Raw genomic sequence first — 16,964 nt, forward strand, 5'->3', positions numbered from 1 at the left:
CTGCTTTCTGGGAAGCCAGTGGGATCATATTCTATAGAGATCTGAGGATGGCTGGACACTCGGGAAGGGCCTGGTCACCAGTGAAGTCAAATCCCAAAGGTGACACACTGAGGGGAGGCTCAGCCCCGGGGCCCCCATCCCCTTCACCCCACTGCCTCTGCCCCCAGGGAGGTGAGGGAGGGCTGGGACCCACGGAGGAAACAGCCAAGGCCCTACTTTTTCACGATCCTTTATTAATCAGAACAGGCCTTGCCACAAAAAGCAGGGCCCATTCCCACAAAAATATGATTTTGCAAAGAGGAAATCTTGCTGGCTTAGAGGGTATGTGTGGTGGAAAAATTTTATATGGTTCTTTTTTTCCTGTTTTTTTTTTCTTCAGTTTTTCTTCATTTCTCTTCGCTGCAAAAATTTTTTTTTTGTGATGGTGGGTTTTTGTTTTATTTTTTATAAAACACTTGCACTCAAGAACATACAAACAGTGGCCACCAATCCCCACCCCTGGGGGACTCAGGGGAGCCCCCCTGGCTTGTTTGTGGCTGTTTTCCTCTGTCCCTTCCCCGGCATCTGGTGCCAGAGGGCAGGTGCGGGGGTCCTGGGGCGGGTGGAATTTGTACAGCACTTTCATGGGGAGATGGTCACAAGAAAGGAAACCAGGACAAGATAAGGACTAAGTCTAGGGCACCCACAAAGATGGCAGACGAGGCCCATGAAAGGGCCTGCGACACAGTGAAGAGACGGATGGGCCTGCGTTGGCCTCAGCTAGCTCTGGAGGCTCTGTGGGGGAGGGGCAGGTGGGCCTTGCAGTCAGGATTCGGTAATTACACTTTGCTCACGGGTAGCACCTTCGGAGTCCTCCTGCCTTGACCCCCAGGTCAGGTGATGGTGGCCTCACAACCTCCCCTATGAGGTAGGTGAAGTATTATTACCATCATTTTACAGATGGGGAAACCGAGGCCCAGGGAGTGCGGGTGACTTGCCCAAAGTCCTGGGATGGTGGCAAGGCTCCGGTGCCCTCCCCCCACCCTCAAGTTCCCCCATTCTCTGCTCTCCTATTGCCCTAGACCGCCCCCGCCCCATCCCATACCACCCTTGCCTCCCGTGCTAGCCTACCCGGCCCTCGGCCCACCGCTTGCCGCCCCAACATAGCATCCCAGAGCTCCACCTGCACGTGGTGGTGGTGGGGCGCTGGGGAAGCCCAAGCCTGGTCGCTAATGTGCCTGGGTGGGGTCTGGTTGGGAAGAGACCCCTGCCAGGAGATGCTCTCTGCATAGGATTGGCTAAGAGCTCTGGGGGCGGGGCTCGGGAAAAGGGGGAGCCGTTGCCCTGCCCACTCGATACAAGTTGGTTGGATCCCCAGGGGACTCCCTAGCAGGCGAAGGCGCCTGGAAGGTGGGGGCTGGCTCACTGGGCGGTCTTCCGCGGGGCAGGCGGGTGGTGGGGGGACAGGAAACCGAGGCGGATCCAAGGGAGGAGTGGAGAAGGGCAGATCCCCTCCTCCGCTCAAGACTTCCCACCACACTCTCTCCCACGTCCACGAGGCCTCGGGGTCGCTGCCCTCCCGTCCCGGCTGGGGGCCGCTCCCCAGCCCGCCAAAGAGGAGGATGCAGTTGGGGCCGACCCCATTTTAAGCAAAGCTACAATATAGAAACATTTGGATTTACAAGGAACGTGGGTGACTATTTGCTTTACATTAGCATTCTTCACTCTACAAAACGATTCACCTACTATGTATGATGTTCCTCCAGATCCCAGGGAGAGGAAATGGTGGGGGTGTGCGATTCAATTTCAGAAAATTTCGGTGTGGGCAAAAGGCGACCCATCTACTGCAGCAAGCAGAATGCTCAGCTCAAGGGGAAGCCGATCGAAGGAAAATGCTTCCCAAATGCCAATGGTCTCCCCACGCCCTGGATGTGGGGACCCTATCCAGAGTCCCCTTCTTCTCTTTGGGGTGTCACAGGCCCATCCAGAGTGGAACTGTGGGCTAAGACCACGGCCACAGACTGTGGGGGCCTGGCGCCACCTGGCGGTAGTTCTGGGAATGTCAGGCCCAGGCTCGTGGACCCCCAGGATTGGAGGCTTTGTCACCAGCTGGGTCTTGTATCAATACCAGGACCAGCGTGGGGATGAGAGGGCTTAAGCAGGGATCAGCCTGAAATCTGCCGTCTCCAAGGGGAAGCTAGTTTTAGTCTCATCAGTGGCCGAGGCAGAGAAACCACAGCTTCTTTGTGTGTGGCAACCTCAGAACTCACAGAATCCTGGTCTTTTCCCTGCCTCCTTTCCCTGCACTGTGAGTGAGTCGGGCAGAAGGAGCTGCTCCCGGGGACCAGGGAGTGGGGAAGGGTGAGAAGACAGTCCTGGAGAAGGTCAGGTGATGGACGATCAGAGACCACGCACGATGAGACGGAATGAATGGAAGGTCTACAAGCATTGGGGGATGGAGGGGTGGAGGAAAGAAGGGTGGAGGTCTGCACAGGCAGGGAGAGATGAGGAAGGGCAGGCAAGCTGGAAAGCATGGAGAATAGGGCAGATGTGGCTGCGTATGAGGTGTGGGAAGCTGGCGGGGGGTCTTTTGATGAAGGAGTTAGGGCAAAGCTAGTCGGGGCTCGGGACCCCCTGAGAAGGAAGGGAGTTGAGTCCTGGTGGAATGCTATGCACACAGTAGGTGCCTAAAAGGTGTGAGCCAGTGTTCAAGAGATGAAATTGCTGAGGAGGGAGCTACTTCAGATTCTGAGCAGAGGGGGGCACCAAGGGGAGAAGGGGAGGAGATGGGGGGATGGCAGGAGGCAGCCCAGTTCTCAGCCCAGCTCTAGCAACTGCAGCTCTTCTGTTTCTGACCTCTGCCTCACCCGACCCCACTCAGCCCTATGGGCCTCTCCTCTCACACCCCCGGCCTCCAACCCTGCCTGGCCTTCACAAAACCTGCCTTCTCTGTATAGTCCTCCGCACTTCCAGGCCTCTGTCCCCACGCACACACACAATGGACACAACATGAGTACAAAGGGCCACAGCTCCCGGACCCAGGAGCGGGCTATATACTATCCTCGACATTCAGGGCCCAGCCGGCACCTGAAACTGCCCTGGGGATGGGCCTCTCCTGGCCAGGCCGGGGCCAAACGCCTCAGCCTCCCCTCCCTGGGTCCACATCGGGGGCTGGAGAGGGAGTGGCCTCTCTCCACTCCAGGTGCTGCCTTAAAGAAAATGGGGGACCATGCCCACCTGGCGGGCCTCTGGAGGGGTCTGCCTGTCTGGCCGTCTGGCTCTCGAGCTCCCCCAACTTCTTTAGTATTAGTAAGTCAGGAAGAAAAGGGGCAAAGCAGGAAAATGCCTCCCAGAGCCCCTTCCCCCGAGCTGGACTGTGGGGGATGGGGCTGGTACTTCCTAGAAACGGGGCCCAGTTGAGTCCTGGGACCCCTCCCTGGCTGAGCCCTCAGGGTCCTCCCCTCCCTATGGCAGGGGGCTCAGGCCGGGCGTTGTGCATAAAGTGGTGAGGGCATGATGGGGACCTGGGCCCTCGGCCCCCTGGGCCTCCCTTGGCCCCACTCAGGCCTTCAGCTGGTGCCACTGGGCCACGGGCTGCCGGGGACGGGCAATCATGTCCTTCCAGTGCTTCACCTCCCCTGGCCCGCTCTTCCAGGACAGGTAGATCTGGGGAGAAAGGGGAGACGATGGCATCGGCACAGGCTCCAGGGCACTGGCCCTTTCCCCCACAGGGGTGACACCCCAACTCCACCATGATACCCTAGCCTGTGGCCCCCCAGCCTCCACATGCTGTGACAACCTACCCCACAGAGGCGCCCTCCTCCCTCCCCCAGTCAGCCTGATCTATTTTCCTGGTTGTCTACCCCCACACCCCCAAGCCTGGGCACGCCAGGCCTCTCGGAATTAGACTGCCAACCTATTTTGCAGTGGGGTCTGGAAGGTGGGGTTGGAGGCAGCTTGTCTCCATGGCCTTCCCTGCCCTATCTGTTGGGTGATGTCCAGCCCCCCTGAATTATAATCATTCCCAACTCCTGGGCACTTGCTACATGTGAGTACTGAGCTAGGGACTTCATACACATAGATCATCAAATCCTACAACTGTGAGGTAGGATTATATGATTATCTCCATTTTTCAGATGGGGAAACTAAGGTACAAAGAGTTAAGAGACTTACCCACAGTCACAGGGTTTATAAGTGGTGCAGAGGGATTGAAATCCAGGTCTTTGGAGCTCTATGCTACTGGCCTAATCCTGCTTCGCAGCCTCAGGCGGCTGCATGCATGAATCCCTCCGGAACCCCCAGGATTGGCCCAGCTGACCTCAGCTTTGGGACTTGGGGGTGATTAAGAGTATGAGCATTGGAGAAAAAACAGGTACATGGGGCCTTCTATAGGACACCCGGCCAGTATTCCTTAAGACCGTTAAGATCATAGAGAATGGGAAAGACTGAGAAACTGTCATGGGCCAGAGGGGACAGGGGAGACATGCCTATTAAATGCAATGTGGTGTCCTGGATTGGATGCTGGGACAGAAGGAGGACATTAACGGAAAGACTGGTGAAATACAAATAACGGCCGGAGTCTAGTTCACAGCAACGCACTGCCCATGTTGGTTCCTCAAGCTGTGACGAATGTCCCATCAAATGTGAGATGCTAACAACTGGGGAGGCTGGGTAAAGGGTAGATGGGAACTCTCTCTACTATCTTTGCCACTTTTCTGTAAATCTAAAATTATTCAAAAATAGTGTTTTTGTTTGTTTGTTTGTTTGTTTGTTTGTTTTTGAGACCGAGTCTCACTCTTGTCGCCCAGGCTAGAGTGTAATGGCACGATCTCGGCTCACTGCAACCTCCTGGGTTCATGTGGTTTTCCTGCCTCAGCCTCCCGAGTAGCTGGGATTACAGGTGCCCACCACCATGCCCGGCTAATTTTTGTATTTTTAGTAGAGATGGGTTTCACTATGTTGGGCAAACTGGTCTCACACTCCTGACCTCGTGATCTGCCTGCCTTGGCCTCCCAAAGTGCTGGGATTAAAGGTGTGAGCCACCACGCCCAGCCAATAAACAGTGTATTTTTTTTTTTTTAAAAAAGGATGGTTGTGGCCTCAGTGGAGGAGTACAGTGGCTGACGCCCGTAATCCCAGCACTGTAGGAGGCCAAAGTGGGAGAATCACTTGAGCCCAGGAGTTTGAGACCAGATTGGGTAATATGGTGAAACCTCATCTTTACAAAAAATACAAAAAAATTAGCTGGGCATGGTGGTACGTGCCTGGAGTCCCAGCTACTTGGGGGACTGAGGTGGGAGGATCACATGAGCCTGGGGAGGTCGAGGCTGCAGTCAGCCATGATTGTGCCACTGCACTCCAGCCTGGACTACAGTGAGACTCTGTCTAAAAAAAAAAAAGATAGGGAGGTCAGGCACGGGGGCTCATGCCTATAATCCCAGCATTTTAGGAGGCCAAGGCGGGCGGATTGCTTGAGGTCAGGAGTTCAACCAGCCTGGCCAACATGGTGAAACCCCATCTCTACTAAAAATACAAAAATTATCCCAGCATGGTGGCAGATGCCTGTAATCCCAGCTACTTGGGAGGCTGAGGCAGGAGAATCGCTTGAACCCAGGAGGCAGAGGTTGCAGTGAGCCAAGATTGTGCCACTGCACTCCAGCCCGGGTGACAGAGTGAGACTCTATCTCAAAAAACAAAACAAAACAAAACAAAACGAAAAGGATGGGGAGCAAGCTCCAGCTCTGTAACATATGGTGGAACTTCTTTTAGCCCCAGACCTTCCTCTGTAAAGCGGGCTGATGACTGTACCTGCCTCACAGATAGCTGGGATGGTGCATGTCATGTGCTCAGCTGGGAACAGTGGCCTGCCTCTGTGTGGTGAGTTCTCTCAGCCAGCGGCTCCATCCTGCTGGAGCTGGTTAACTATTTGGAGGTCACGGAGCTCTAGGGCCACTGTGGGCCTGCCCTGCTCTGGGATTGCCCCCATTGCAACCTCAGCCCAGCATGATACTGATAGCCTTGGATGATGCCAGGCAGACAAGGGGCAGACTCTTGGCTTCCAGGGGCTGAGCAGGAGCCGGGAGTCAGAAGGATTCAGAGATCCTTGGGCTCCGTAAGTTACCAGGCCAAAGTGAGAACAAATCCACATTTGCTTTGGTTCAGCCAACAGAAGGTAGGCCTATTTCAGAAGGAGCTCTAATTGGTATCTAAGGAACATCCGACACCAAGAGGCGAAGCTTCAAAAGAACATCAAAGGAGATATGGTCACTTGGCCTTTGGGCTGAGCTGGTCAAAGGGGGTGCTTGGCAGGACCCGAGCCCTGGCCAGGGAGGGCCACATACTTTTTCTGGAGTATGAGTGGCAATGTCCTGGGGAGTTGTCTCACCTGTGACCACAGATTGGCCAGTCATACTCCCCGTGCCATACCTGATGGCAAGCAGGGCAAGCTCTCCTCTTTTAGGCCAGGCTGCTTCCCTCACCCCAGCAGGTGAGTTCTCCATTCCCATCTGTCTGAGGGTTGCCTCCAACTCAGCTCCCTTCCCTGTGGGTATCCAGTCCCCCTTTCCCTTTCCCCCACACAGGATAATGCCCAGGTATGTGCCCCTCACTCACTCCTGGCATCTCCCCTTCCTCCATGACTGCCCTGAGCACTGGTTCCTCACATACTCCTGGTCAAACTGTCCTGCCTGAATGGATATACATGCCCCTTTATTATCATACTAGCTAACATATGTTCCAAGTCCTATGCTAAACAGCTCACCTGTGTGATCTTACTTAATCCTCTCAGCACATTGTAAGGGTAGGACCATCCCACTCTCATTTTGAGAGGAGAAAATGAGGCTCGGAGAGGTTACAGCGTTAAAAAGTAATGCTAGGATTTGGACCCAGGCAATCTGACTCCCGAGCCCATGCTCTCAACACTAAACCATAAATAAACACAGGAGTAGACATTTTAAGGTAGAAACATGGAAGGGTTTATGTCACAGAATCCCATCCTGGGAAAACTCAAGGTCAGGTATGAATTTTTTGGTTACGTGATATGAAGAGATCACCTTTTTTTTTTTTTTTTTTTCAGGCAGAGTTTTCTCTGTTGCACAGGCTGGAGTGCAGTCTTGCAATCTTGGCTCACTACAACCTCTGCCTCCCGGGTACAAGGGATTCTCCTGTCACAGCCTCCTGAGTAGCTGGGATTACAGGCACCCGCCACCATGCCCGGCTAATTTTTCTATTTTTAGTAGAGACGGGGTTTCACCATGTTGGCCAGACTGGTCTCAAACTCCTGACCGCAGATGATCCACCCGTCTTGGCCTCCCAAAGTGCTGGGATTACAGGCATGAGCCACTGTGCCTGGCCAACTTTCTACAAGAAGAACATCCACATACCTCAAGCAATTCTTACGCCACCCTGTAAAGTTCTACAGGGACAGTATTAGTTGCTCCATTTTACAGATGAGAACACTAAAGCTTGGAGAGGCCGAGCCACTTGCCCAAGGTGATATGGTTGTTTATCGGCAGATGGAGTGGGAACTGAAACGAGGTCTTTGGAGTCTGACTGCAGCTCCCAACACTGCCCCACGCAGCTCACCCTGTGCAGATGGGACCCCGGGCAATACTGCTCCAACGTCATCATCCTGTCCAGTAAACCTTTCTTTTGAGATCCAGGCCATTCCTCTCTTGCACTCCTTTTCTCCCTGCTCAGCTGGCAGTCTGTCCTGAGCTGACTTACCCATAGGAGGACACTCAGAGAGGAACCCTAGGGAGGGGGTCATCTCATCCCCTTATTTTTGGATGAAGAAACAGAGGCCTGAGAGGAGAGGAGACTGATCCCAATCTCTCCTGGTGTCCAGCCTGTGCCCGTCCACTACCCCCGCTGCTTCTTTTAAGGAACGGAGCCTCACTGGTGCCAGCAGGTGCACCACACCACCTGCCTCGCCCCTACCTTGCCAATGACGTCATTGCGGCTGAGCTTGTCCTTGTCCATGACAGTGATGATGATGGTCGTCTCCCTCAGCTTCTCCGTGGGGATATCGAAGGTGAAGGACTCATTGAAGATGGGGTTCAGGTTCCTCTTCATCGTCACCGTCTTCTTCTTCTCCACCCGCTTGTCCTTGTACATCAGCCACACCTTCACGTAGGGGTCTAGGGGAGGGAGTGGGGAAGGGTTAGAGGGACCGTGGGGGAGGGACTTCCTAGGATCCTTTTCCCCTTCCAGGAATGGAAGCTGAGGCAGGAGGGCCGTGTGCTTTCCCCAGAGGCAAGGAAAGACCCAGGCAAGAACAAGAGGGACCTGGGAGAATCAGCAGATGGACCTTAGCGATCACCTGGGGCCCTCCTATTACTACCAATGAGGAAACCGAGCCCCAGAGAGGCCAGGTCTTGCCCAAAATCTCAGACAAGTAGCATCAGAGCTGGGGATAGAACCCAGGTCTTCCCACAATGTTCCCTCTTTCTGATTCTTGGAAGAACATAGTCCAGGATGATGCCGACATCTTGACTCTTGAACAGAGTCCGAGATGAGGGTGCTCCAAAGGGGGGCCCCAGGGTCTCTAGGGTAAGGAGTGAGGACTGGAGGTGGGGGTGTGGCGGGTTGGGGTGAGGACCACTGCAGACCCTGCTCTCCACATCCGGTGTAACCTTTGTGTCACCAGCACCTCCCCGGCCCGCCCATCCTCTGCTGGAGAAGCCCCGTACCTGATGTGCCCCCGATGTCCATGGCTTTGAGGTTCCGGGCTTTGATGATGTTCACGATGATGGAGTTGGCAGAGGGGTTGTAGCAGAGAGACAAGAGCAGCTCCCCTCGGCTCCCCTGGGAGGCACGACAGGAGGGGTGTGGGGAACTAGGCTAGCAGAGCTCTCTGATTGGCCTAGCTGCCCCCAGGTCCCCTCTACCCTGACCTTGGCGCTTACCCATGCCCCTGTCTGTCACCTCTGTCTCACTCTGTCTCCCCCCATCTGGCAGGTGTGTGTACTGCCCCTCCCAGGGTCACCATCGCCTCCCTGTTCCCTGAACACAGCCCTAGGTTCCTTCTTACAGATCGGGTGAGTCCCCCCAAGTGCCAAGCACCAATGTTCTGACTGCTAGCGAGGGCTGAGCTCCATCGGGTCCACCCATCTGCACCCTCTCCCACAGCCCTCCTGGCCTTCCTAAGGTTGACAAGGGTCTGGGACCAGATCTCCCAGCCCTGCCCTGCTGCCTGTCCAGCTAAGACCCACCCATGGGGCCTTACACTCCCATCGCTGCATGGCTTCAGATCCTTCCAGAAGGTCTGCATCTGGGTCAGGTCCACCTTGTTAAGGGGGATGGACACCTCCCCGATGGGGTCGTTGCGGCTGAAGCGGTCATAGTCCAGGACTTGGAGGTAGAGGATCCTCTGCACCACCTTCTCATAGGGAAAACCTGGGGGTATAGATGAGTGTGAGTGAAGAGGGGGACAGAGGGGCTGCACGGGGCCTGGGAGGCAAGGAAGGCCCTGGGAAGAGGAGGCAGGCCCTGTGCCCTCCCGCTGCCACCCCACCGGGCCAGCAGGCACACTGGATTGCAATTAGACCTTACTGAAGTGCTAGCAAGAACTGTCACCATCTCATGGGATTCCCTCAACAATTCTCCAAGGTGAATGGCATCTCGTCCATCTTACAGATGAGGCTCAGACGGCTTAAAGTACTTGCCCAGACTCCCAGCTAGTAAAGAGTAGAACTGCGATCATCCATTCACCCATGCACCTTGTGTCCATCTCAGTGGCTGAGCAGCCTCTGCCAATCGTCCCGAGGCGGGTCTGGGCAAGTGGCTCTGTCTAGGTGGCCACAGCTGCCAGTACGCAGGCCCCAGGAGGACTCAGGGCAGAGGGACATGGGGAAGCATCGGTGGGAGGGAAAAGGCAAAGGCACAGAAGCAGGAGGTGACAAGTGTCCTGTGACTCCACACCCCTCTCCTCCTGCCTGTGCTTCCATCCTTCCTACCGCAGCGTCCCCTTCTCTACTGCCACCTCCCTCATCCGAGCCGCTGGCACCTCTTGCCTAGGCAGCTGCAAGTGTCTCCAAACCGCCCTCCCCGCATCCACGCTTTCTCCTACCGTCCATTCTCAATGTGGCAGCCAGAGAGACCTTTTAAAAATAGAAATTCCATCATGATATGCTCCTGCTTAAAGCCTTTCAATGGCTCCCAGTGCACTTAGAATAAAAGCCGGGCACCCTACCTTGGCTTCAAGTCCTTCCACAATTTGGCCCGGCTGTCCTCTCCCTGCTTGGCTTGTGACCGCTCTTCACTCAATGACTGGGCTCCAGCCACATCGGCCTCCTTCCTGGCCCTTCAACACCCCGACTCCTCCCGCCTCAGGGCCGGGCACACACTGGCCCCATCATGACCCCCCTCCTGGCTACTCTCATCCTTCAGGTCTCAGCATTCTTTCCTGGCACCCCAGAGAGTGTCGGATCCCATTATCTGCTCTAGCACCTTTTTTTCCGCAAAACATAACACACGCGGTAATAGATTTCTCTGTCTCTTTCCCTGATTTTTGTCTGGCTCTCCCGGAAGGCAAGGATTCCCAGAAAGGCCTCTCTGTTACCAACCACTGGCTCTCGGTGCCTAACACCGCTTCTGGCACATAGTAGGCACTCAATACATATTTGTTAAGTGAATGCATAATTGAACAGATGAATCAATGCCAATGAAATGGCCTGATGGAGCAGCAGGACTGTGCTGAGGTGAGGTGTCCGCTAAGGTCAGAGGGAGAGGAGCAGAAGGGGCTTGGATGGGATGCAGAAGGGAAGAGGGGGCCAGGTGAAGGTCTGAAGCCAGGAGTCATTAGCTCTTTGGAGGCTTAGTCAGAGGTGGGACTGGCCCAGGAGGTGCCGGGGGGCACAGGCCAGCCTGGAGGCCTGAGGTGAGGAGATTCTGAAACCAGGTATGAGCAGGAAGGAGGACGCCTGGAACCTCAGCCTGGCTGGTGCAGAAGATGAAGGGAAGGAAGAGCTCTAGAAGATTCCAGCACCTTCCCCCAGAGACTCTGGCAGCACCCAGGAGCTCTGACAGGAGCAGGTGAGCTGGAAGAGGAGACTCTGAATTTGTTCAGGGTCCCTTTCCTCATATTGTGGGAAGCTGTGTCTTGCTTATTTCAGAGCCTCCCAGGGACCTTGCCCAGGGGACCCTTGGCATCAATTCAGGTAAAATGCATGAGGACAAGTGTTCTGGGAATATTGGAAGCTCCAAGAGGTCACTGCACCCCAGTCAGCTCTCATCAACACCAGAGGAGGCAGGCTCCTAGCTGGCAAACTCCTACTCATCCATCAGAACCCATTTTGAATGGCCCCTCTTCTGGGAAATGTTCTTCAGCACCACCAAAGGGAGCTCATACTGGCTTCCTGCAGCTCCTGTCATGCTGTGTGTGGCTGAGTTATCTACACATCTGTGTCTCCATTAGGCCAGAAATGCCTTGAGGGCCATAATGGTGCCTCATTCTTTTCTACATCCCCAGTACGTAGAAGAGTGCCCAGCTCATGGCTGTTGCTGGGTACATGCTTGTGGAAGAGACCGGAGGATTAGAGTTCTGCTCAAAAACTTCGCCCTGCCAGCTGCCTACATATACCTCCAGACAGCTGAACCTCTTGCTGGTTGAGCTATCTCTAAATGGGCCCTCATGGTGCCTGCAAAGGAGGGCGTCCAGAAACACATGGACACTCACTGCTCACCCTCAGTGCCATTTAGTGGGTGACCTGGCTGTCATCTTGCAGAAGAGGTGGGGTGCTAAGTGGCTGGGAAGGCAGGTGGGGAAAGGTCCCTGGGGTACACGGTGAAGATTCTGGAAGGCTAGGGCTTGGGGCAGCTGGAGTAGGGATTTACTCTCCCTGGTTGAACCGGGGGCCATTGGCAAAGGGTTACGGCTTGTCTAAGCAGGGTCCTGGCACCCAAAGGCCCTGGGATAGAAATCACTCCTTAATCACACGCCCAGCTTCCTGGTTACCTTGAATCCTCAGAGATAAGAGATAAAGACCGGCCTTCAGAGAGGGCTTGCAGGAGAGAGAAAGGACATTTGTCTCAGCGGCCTCCAGGCATGGTTCAGAGCTGTGGTTCCTGTCCCATGCGGGGGAGGGGGTCAGAGAACGGCAACAGATGGAGTATGTTTAACAACCTGGTATTAAGCATTTGCTGGGTGTCAGGCACTGTTCTAAGTGCTTTTACAATTCACTCATTTATTGAACCCTCGCTATTATTATCTCTATTTTGTAGATGAGGAAACCAAGTCATAGGGAGGCTCAGGAACTTGCCCAAGGTCACGCAGCGAGTAAGCGGCAAGAGCTGGGATTCAAACCCAGGCAGCCTGGGCCACAGCCTGTGCACTGAACCACTATGATCTGGTGGCTCCAGAGTGCTCCAGCTCTGAGTCCTACGGGTGCCTCCCTCCCTCCCTGCCCTCCTCAGGATGAGCTCTGTGTCTGGGCTGAAACACCAGGCGGTGGCCCAGCTTCCCTCCTCGGCCTCTGGCTGTGATGCTGGCTCCATTGGGCTCCTGTGACCTGATCCCAACTAGACACAAAACGCATCAGGTTAACCGGGCCAGGACGTTGCCTGTGTGGGCGTGTGCGAGAGCACGTGTGTGGATCTGTGCCTGTGCACACATGCAGGTGTGCACATAAGTGTATCTGCTTGCATGTGTGTTTGTGCATTTGTGGGCCTGCAGGTGTGTGTACACATATGTGTCTGTGCATGTAGCCACATGTGTGGTTGGGTAGGGGGATGGTAGACGGCAAGAGGTGACCATGGCGGGGGAAGGTGGCACTAGACTCACCTTCAAAGAGGAAGGTCTCATTCCAGTGGGGGTTCAGGTTCTTCCGCTTCACCTTGGTCTCCAGCTTGTGCTTCTTGTCGGGCAGCAGGTAGATCTTGACGAAGGGGTCGCTGGTGCCGCTGAAGTCCTTGGCCGGCAGCTCCTGGGCCTTCATGATCTTCACGGTGAGCGTGGACTCCTGGAAGTTGTAGCCGACACTGAACTGGATCCGGCCCAGGTTCTCTCGGCTGCAACCCTCGTGGGCCTCATCCTCCTCAGAGCCTGGGGAGAGCTGGGGGTGGGGGAGAGGCCGGCAGGGTTTGGGGAGGATTCTGCTTCCCCCATGTCCCCACCGCTGGCTAGCACGGGTGAGAGGCCAGAGGCGGTGGCCCAGCCCACAGTCACATCCCACGGACGCTGCTCAGGCTCAGAGGGCAGGTGCCTTGACCAGGGTCTCCCAGGAGGGGAGGGGAAGGGGGAGGGCAGAGCTGAGACAGCCCTGTCTCCTGAACCTTAGAGTGGTATGCACGACACTCACTTCCCAGGCTCTCCTCGCAGCCCTGGGCCTGCTGCCTGCCCCAAGCTCCAGCTCAGCTGCCTTGCCTTCCTGGTTGCAGCTGCCCTGGCGCGTGCTGGGGTTCCTGAGCCCCCCAGACCTCCCTGCCTTCTCGTGGCACGGTAGGGCCAACTGTGGGATGCACCGACACAAACCTGGGCTACACAGCAGATGAGGGAGGCTGTTCACATCACAAAAGAGTTTACCGCAACAATTCTTTGGAAAGTGACTCTCTAGGGTGCGGAGAATGGTGTGATTTACAAAATGAGAGAGGCAAGTTTTCAGGAGCAACGTCTGTTTGTGTAAGGCAGAATCACTAGGGACAAGAAAATTGCAGACTCCCCAGGCCCCGTCCCCAAGCAGTTTGACGATGGGGCTGGTGTGGGCCTGGGCATCAGTGCTGTGTAAAAGGCACCTCAGATGACTGTACCGTCCATGGGGGCTGAGGACTGCTGGGAGGGAGGGCGCATGGGCTGACCCAGCAACAGACAGTCACACAGAGGCAGGGTGAGCATCTCATCCCGTTCTGACATCGAACCACAGGAAGCAGCTGGGAGGAGGGTCTCCCAGCCACGTGTCTGAACCTGTGAGCACACCAGTAGTACCTAGGAGGTTTTAGAACCCTACCCACCCCCCAGCCGCCTGAGCCCCAGACCACTGACCACAACAGACCCAGTTAGGGGGCTGTATGGCTCAGGTACCCCGGCTCGAAAATCTCCCGTGATGACTGGATGAGGGACAGAAGTAGGACCCTGGGTACCACAGTTAAGAAAAACTGCAGGCATCTCTTCTCTCCCCAACTTCCCCTGTAGAAACCTGCTTTGTGCCCCTTCCTTCATCCTGGAGAGGCAGCCCTAGGCTCTGAAAGACTAAATAATACAGATAATAATAATGCATCCAGTGGGCTCTTACCATGACCAGCGACTCTCGCATCGCCGTCTCCTTACTGAATCCTGACAATAGCCAGGCGAGGCAGGTGTCACCACCCTCTAGCTGAAGAGACTGGTTCAGAGAGGTGAAGTCACATGGCCAAGGCTGACGGCAGTAGGAACCCTCTCTGACTCAAAATCCTGCTCTTTTCACTAAAGCAGGCCCACACCCCAGGGCAACACTGAGGTTTCCCCTCAAGCCGGCAAAGACCCACAGACACCGTGCCAGGTGAAAAGCGTCGGAATCACCCTCATGATAGTTTTTTGTTTTTTTGAGCCAGGGTCTCGCTCTGTTGCCAAGGCTGGAGTGCAGTGGTGCAATCCTGGCTCACTGCCACCTCCACCTCCCAAGGTCAAGCGATTTTCATGCCTCAGCCTCCTGAGTAGCTGGGACCACAGGGGCGTGCCACTACGCCTGGCTGATTTTTGTATTTTTAGTAGAGGCAGGGTTTTGCCACGTTGGTCAGGCGAGTCTCTAATTCCTGGCCACAAGTGATATGCCCGCCTCAGCTTCCCAAAGTGCGGAGATTACAGGCATGAGCCACACACCCGGCCTCACACTCACAGCAGTAACTATCTTAGACTGGCTGGCCGCCCACCTCACCAGACCCTGCCCTGTGCCCTGTGCCTTGTCCTCACTGACCTCTTACAACATCCCAATGAGGCAGGCACTCCCGCTGGAACACTTGGAACACAGCTGGAACAGTTTCCCGGTGTTCCAACTGTGGCTGCTAGCACAGACAGGTTAGGTCACTTGCCTCAAGTCACCTGCGATTGAATGGCCAGTGGGAATGAAACCCAGTTTATCGGCCAGGAATCCTGAGTGTCCTTCCACCTGCACCTTGCTCTTGCCCTCAGATCTAGAGTCTGAGGCTTTACCCCGGTCCTGCCTAGTTGGGGGCACCGAGCTGCCTTACAGCAGAAGATGTTCCCTCCAGCCCCCACCCAGACAAACCTGCAAGCGCCACCGCAGGCCCATTGAGAATGTGGCTTTCCTGCCCACAGCCTGCTTTTTCCCGACGCTCTTTTCCCTGCTCATGCCAGCCCCACACCCTTTGACCCTGTTTTTACATCTGCAGAGTGGGGACCATGAGACCTACTTTGCGGGGTCCTGGGAGAGCTAGAAGGGGTTCCTTCTAGAGTTCTGCCCCGCGACCTGACCCACTGGCAGAGGGATCGAGCACCTGGGGCATAGCATGGGTAGACAGTGCCAGCAAAGATCACTCGCCCTCCCCCTTGCTTCTGAAGTTGGGGTGGAGTTGCTGGTGACTGAAGCCCAGCTGGCCTCAGCCGCACCTGAGGTCCCTCTGGTCCCTTGGCTCCTGGCTGCCAAACAGTGTGGTCTTGGGAAGGCCTGGGCTGGCCAGGTAGGTTTCACCTGAGAAAGGGGTGGCAGCTCTATGCCCACTCCCAGCTTTCTTAAGCCACAACCCTGAGCCCTAATTACTCAGCTGGGACAGAGCCATCTCTGTGGCAACCAGGTTGGCCACCCCATCACAGTCAGGGAAGGTGCTTCCTGAGCGCTTGCACCAGCAGAAGTCAGCCTCGAAAAGCAGCAAGCCACCCCTATACCAGGGCAGGAGGTGCCCAGAAGCAGGTGTGGCCTCGCCTCTTCTCAGACACCTCTGCCCCTCAGCTCCTTCTTTGGCCAGCTCTGGGTGCTTAACTCTTGTCTCTTGACCCCCAGATTCCACAGCCCAGGGTCCAGAGACCAGGACAGGCGGAGGTCACAGTGGGCTGATTCTGCCCTGCTTATCTTATCATGGCTGTTAACATCAACGACCTAGCATTGGCACAGAGCTGTGCAATTAGACTCTGCCCTCCCACCTCTGAGCATCCTCCCAGTACAGGAGAGGGAGATGAGGCCTGCCCTTCCTTCCGCTGGCTGCAGCTGTCGGCCCTTCCCTGGGGGCAGCAAGGGGCAGGCAAGCTGGCTGGGAAGGGGCTGTCCCTTCTGGGAACCTGGCTGCCAGGAAGCTGTAACCAATTAAGGGGCTGTGCAGGGAGGCAGGGTGGGCTGTGGCAATGGCCCATCCAGAAGAGAAGACAGCCGGGGCCAGTCTTCCTGGGTGGGGGAAGATGGAAGGAGGGCAGTGGAGGGCCAGACACACAGGGGCCTGGCGGGCAGGGAGAAGGGGAGAGGGGAGAAGTGGGGAGGCCCAAGGTGACCAGATCTAGGATGTGGAAAATCTGATGCTCTAATGTGGATTCAAGAAAACCACAGGATAGACCGGGCACAGTGGCTCATGCCTGTAATCACAGCACTTTGGGAGGCCGAGGCAGGTGGATCACTTGAGGCTAAGAGTTTGAGACTGGCCTGGCCAACATGGTGAAACCCCGTCTCTACTAAAAATAGAAAAATTAGCCAGGCGTGGTGGTGTACTACTGTAATCCCAGCTACTCGGGAGGCTGAGGGAGGAGAATCACTTGAGCTCGGGAGGCAGATGTTGCAGTGAGTTGAGATTGTGCCACTGCACTCCAGCCTGGGGGACAGAGTGATTCTGTCTCAAAAAAAAAAAAAAAAAAAAAAAAAAGCAGGCTCTTAGGCCCCACCTAAGGCCCATTGACCAGGAATCTGCATTTTACCAAGGTTCCCAGCTGATTCCTGTGCACGTAGCAATTTGAGAAACGCCAGGCTAGAAGGGGCAGTGGGGGTGGATGGTTAGAGCTGGCTGGAACCCTACATGGCAGAAGGGTGGGGGCTCTGGTGCCAGGGCAGTAGGGGAGGGCTGGGAGCTCC

General features: G+C 55.6%; 1 protein-coding gene across 9 annotated transcripts in view; it reads right to left on the reverse strand.

Annotated features, from left to right (window-relative positions):
* Nucleotides 1-213: 213 nt before the first annotated feature.
* SYT7 (synaptotagmin 7) overlaps nt 214-16,964 on the reverse strand; it is a 65,745-nt gene continuing 48,994 nt past the window's right edge. For all 9 annotated transcript variants that reach the window (XM_008953864.5, XM_008953868.5, XM_003828453.5 and 6 more), the window contains 5 exons: nt 12,761-13,031; nt 9,206-9,375; nt 8,670-8,784; nt 7,918-8,117; nt 214-3,645 (listed from right to left, as the gene is read on the reverse strand). In XM_008953864.5, coding sequence (XP_008952112.1) covers nt 3,541-3,645; nt 7,918-8,117; nt 8,670-8,784; nt 9,206-9,375; nt 12,761-13,031 — 861 coding nt within the window. In that variant the 3' untranslated portion in view covers nt 214-3,540. The remainder of the gene's footprint in view (nt 3,646-7,917; nt 8,118-8,669; nt 8,785-9,205; nt 9,376-12,760; nt 13,032-16,964) is intronic.

The sequence above is a fragment of the Pan paniscus genome, chromosome 9 (assembly GCF_029289425.2).
Source record: "Pan paniscus chromosome 9, NHGRI_mPanPan1-v2.0_pri, whole genome shotgun sequence".
NCBI classification, from domain to species: domain Eukaryota; kingdom Metazoa; phylum Chordata; class Mammalia; order Primates; family Hominidae; genus Pan; species Pan paniscus.